This window comes from Austrofundulus limnaeus, unplaced genomic scaffold (genome assembly GCF_001266775.1).
Source record: "Austrofundulus limnaeus strain Quisiro unplaced genomic scaffold, Austrofundulus_limnaeus-1.0 Scaffold619, whole genome shotgun sequence".
In the NCBI taxonomy this organism is placed as follows: domain Eukaryota; kingdom Metazoa; phylum Chordata; class Actinopteri; order Cyprinodontiformes; family Rivulidae; genus Austrofundulus; species Austrofundulus limnaeus.
In genome coordinates, this window is record NW_013953021.1 from 218525 (window position 1) to 222894 (window position 4370).

General features: G+C 38.5%; 1 protein-coding gene across 1 annotated transcript in view; it reads right to left on the bottom strand.

Moving 5' to 3' along the window:
- Window positions 1–305: 305 nt before the first annotated feature.
- The window catches only part of lrrc58b (leucine rich repeat containing 58b), a 9340-nt gene continuing 5275 nt past the window's right edge, over window positions 306–4370 (bottom strand). Inside the window, exons 2-4 of the mRNA XM_014027147.1 lie at window positions 4010–4138; window positions 3617–3894; window positions 306–1800 (exon numbers count right to left, since the gene is read on the bottom strand). Of these exons, the coding sequence (XP_013882601.1) occupies window positions 1607–1800; window positions 3617–3894; window positions 4010–4138 (601 nt within the window). The 3' untranslated portion in view covers window positions 306–1606. The remainder of the gene's footprint in view (window positions 1801–3616; window positions 3895–4009; window positions 4139–4370) is intronic.

The following is a 4370-nucleotide window of genomic DNA, read 5'->3' on the forward strand; positions in this document are numbered from 1 at the left end:
TTTTGCTACTTTCAGCAAGTTTTTTTTTTCGTTATTAGCTTTTCCAACTTTTCAGCTTAATCAAATTTCAGCTTTCATTCAGTGTTTAACATTCACAGTTTTTACAGAGAAGCCTGTTTACCTACTTTCATTGTGCTGTGAACAGATTCGATTTGGATGAGAATTTTTAACTTTCAGAAGTTTCAATTTCATAAATTGATAAAGGGTTTGTGAAATGTTCATACCATTTAACTYACTGAAATATAAATATTTCCATATTATTTCAAGCTAGATATCTCTTCTCTGATAAAAATCAAATGCAATCAAAAAGCATTGTTATTCTTTATTAGCGTTTACATACATTTCCCTTACATGATCTTTAAGGAGTAAACACATACACATTAGATTTACTGTGTCATCTATTCTAAAAGGACACTTAAAATGTAGATTGACACACACAAAAAGTTGGTATAAAAGCTAATTTTGTCACAAAAAGTTACCATTTCTATTTTCTTGTGGTTAACCTTAAAGCACAAATTCATACAAAAATGAATTTATAACAATTATTGTTACGCGCATCACATTTCAGGGTGCATATATCACATTTCTTTATACTAACACTTGGTTTACGTGTTAAAACTCTCCATTAGTAAGGCACGTCGCAGTTGCTAAAAATATCTGTGCTGCTGTAACATTGAAGATGTTTCAAAACGGAAGCTGGGGGGTCAATCTGACCTCCTCACTTACAGGCAAAACCTGTGTGGAAAGCTATAAAATACCACAGTTCTTAAAAAAAAAGCTTTCTTAGAGATGTAACCAGAAGGCAAATATTTCCTGTTTAAAATGACATTTTTATTTAAAGTAAGAATTGAAACAAAAGCGGTTTCTGACTGAAGTTTCTCTCTGTTTGCTAAAGCTCAGAGAACTCTTCTTTAAATGCATGAAGGCTGTAAATGTGTTCAACAGCTATTTCTGTGCAGAGAGGATGGTTTCTCTGGCCCACCCAACATCCACTTCCTGTGTCAGCAAGCAGACTTCCACATAAGACTACCCTAATTTAGCTGAGTTAAGAGTATTAAACAATCATAATACTAATGAAATTAGTGATAAAATATCACCACATGGTTTGTTTTCATCATGAAGTTTAATAAGAATATCTCCTACAATAATAGTTCCATAATTTGAAATTTTGTTTTCCACATCTTAAAGAGACACTTGGACATGGAAACTAYTGCAGTAGCTAAAAACATTTAATCCCCTTTAAAAATGTAGAATTGTGTTGCATTAAAGAGGAAATGTATCGCCCTAAAAAACAAAAGCAATCCTGCTCCTCCTTCAACCTTCACAGAAACTTGAGTTTTACTGCCCTCCTGTGTTTGACCGTCTGACAAGCAGGTAGAGATGCGTAAAAACTTAAACCCTTCTTTTAATCATGGACTGATATGTGGTCCGATAAAACAAACTAAARAAAATGTACACTTCCAATGCCACAGATCGTCCCGTATTTTGTGCGTTTTAAGTCGGTGAATGTAGAAGTACGCTGAACACGGACGTCAGTTGTGCGTGAAGACACAAACGTGTCGAGTTAAGTCCGCAGCGAGCACCGCTCCTTCAGATTTCTGCAGTTTCAGCCCAGAAGAACCCTCTGAAGGCGATCAGCCGGCACGCTGTTCTCCTCCTCGGACTCGGCGTCGCTCTGAGGGTTGGAGCTGCAGGGGGAGGTGCATTCAGGGGAGCACAGGTAGTGCATGAGGGGCAGCCGGTACTTCCCGCAGAAGTCAACGAATTTAATCTGACGGACACACGAGTCAAAGTACACACCTGGGGAGAAACAACAACAGCGTTAAATATATCAACATGTATTTGCTGTGGGCTTTTAGGCCAGTGAGAACGCAWCTGATTACCAAGAAAAAAAAGGGCTGCTATGATATTTGTGTCTGAGAATATTTGCAACCCTTTATAYTGATGTTGCACCCATTGACACTGCAATTATAATACATTTTCAAATTATTGCGCAACTCTACTATATTTAATTAAAGAGGCTCCAAAGTTAACATGACTAAATCACTTTGAATTATAGAAAAAATATTTCATTTCTGATTTCTGTTCAAATTACGAGCAGCTTTTAAATGAATAAATGGACATTAAGTTTTACATTTTAATAAAAATAATGTAGTCTGACTCAATCGGGATTGAACATTTTCTGAAATCCTGTATTTGTAGCTGCAAACATGTTGCTGTGAAGGTTGTTGCAACATTTTCACTTTGATCTACTCGAAGACATTCTTTCCCAAGTTTTGTGGATTTTTTTTACACAAATTTGCTATTTGGTGTATTTTTATTTCCAGAGAAAAAGGGATTTTCTCTTGGCAAATCTTCTGCAGACAAACATTTTCAGTATTTGTTTTAAACAGCCCAGCCTCAGCTTGAGGAAACTTGCTGTGACGTTCTTTCCTGAGAATTCTGGCAACGGTCGTGAAAGTTTTCCAGTTGTGAATATTTTTTTCAGTCCATAATTACAACCTCCAAACTTCCTGAAAATATCTTTTTAACCCTTCAGAGCATGACTGGCAGGAAAACTGCTTCTCTAAGATCATGTCTTACTTTAATGAATCTGTGTCAACACACACCTGAACTCCCCACAAACTTCTGCTTCTATATAATTACTCACATCAACGCTCCATTTATTAGTTGCATTTAAAAAGCAGAATTTGTTATTTAAGGCTTATAATTTCTATTAAAGTGGTAAGAATGGCTTTTCATATACTGAATTCTGGATTAGTTATTGTTCAAGGTGTTTTATGGCAGTGGTTCCCAAACTTTTTATCTTCTGACCCACAAAATATCCATGGCAAAACTCGTGACCCCAAATATTACTGGTCTGATTACACAAACTTTGTTAATAACCCTAAAAAAAGGCCACATAAATATAAACACTTATTTTATGTTTTTGTAATAATTATAGGGAAAATATTACATCACAAATTATTTTATTATCCTTTAAATTGTTTTCTGAAGTGCAGTGGTTCCCAAACCTTTCAGCTTTTGACCCACAAAACAGTAGCAGAGACCTGTGCCCACAACTATTTTATGATGATAAACATTTGTATCAGGTCAGCTAAGCATGGGCATAGTAATATTTATTATTCTACATTTTTACATTTTAGGCAACTAAGGCAAAAATTTAATTAATTTAGAAAAAAATTTCTGGACCCCACCTTAATTTTTCAGGACCCCACTTTGGGTCCTGACCCCAACTTTGGGAACCACTGTTTTATGGCATGTATTGTTTATTTAAAGTGGTTTCTRCCTTATTTACAACCTGATAAGGACCAGATTATTTTTATTATGCTGTGTTAATTATGCCCACAGCCTGATAAAGGGTGACTTTGTGACACTAATACGTCAGTTCAGTTTGGATGTCTTCTGTCGGTTGAACTGATCTGCTGAACTCAATAAAACTCCCTCTTCGGCTGGCCAAAAGCGACGTCTTCTCATCTTCACTTCATCTTGATAACAGAGAATGATCTGCCACTTCAACTTTATGATTTTTTTGTCACTAATGACAACAGAACTAAAATAAACTCAACATTAGTCCATGCATTTTCCTCAAACACACAGAAAAGTGAAGCCTCACCCGCACACTTGGGGTTGGGACACTTGCTGGCCAGGTCCAGGTAGCGCAGCAGATTTGAGGGCAGGTCACGAGGGAAGTAAGGAATATTCCGGCTCTTTACGGTTCGTCCTGCCAGCTCCAGCAGCGAGGGGGGGTCGTAGGTCATCTCTTTGACGAAGCGCACCACCAGCGGGTTGCCTCTGAGGCTGAGCTCCTGCAGGTGGACCAGACTCAGGATCTCCCTCGGCAGGTAGGTGAGCAGGTTGTTGTGGAGGCTTAAGGACCGCAGAGAGTGGAGTCTAACGACACACAGGGAGGAACGAGATCTCAACTACAGACGGCAACCACTCGGAACGTGTCACTGGAGTTTTTAGTGCAACTCTTGCAGAAAAAGGACACACAGCTGATTTTTACCTGGTCAGCTGCGGAGGCACACTTTGGATACGGTTATCACACAGCACCAGGTAAGTGAGGCAGGGCAGGTTCGCCACTTCTGGAGGAATGGCTGTAATAAGGTTTCCACCCAAATACAACATCTCCAAACTGAAAAGACGACGACAAAAACAGCACTCGTTATTTTAAGATGCCCAGCTTTATCAAAAATTTAAAAAAATGTCCCACAAGTGGGCGCCAAAGCTGAAGTTAATGCTTTAAAGCGGGGGTGGGCAGTCCTGGTCCTGGACGGCAGCAGCCCTACATGTTTTACATGTTTCCCTGTTCAAACACACCTGATTCAATCACTGAATTACCTCTTCCAAGTTCTGCTGTACAGAGG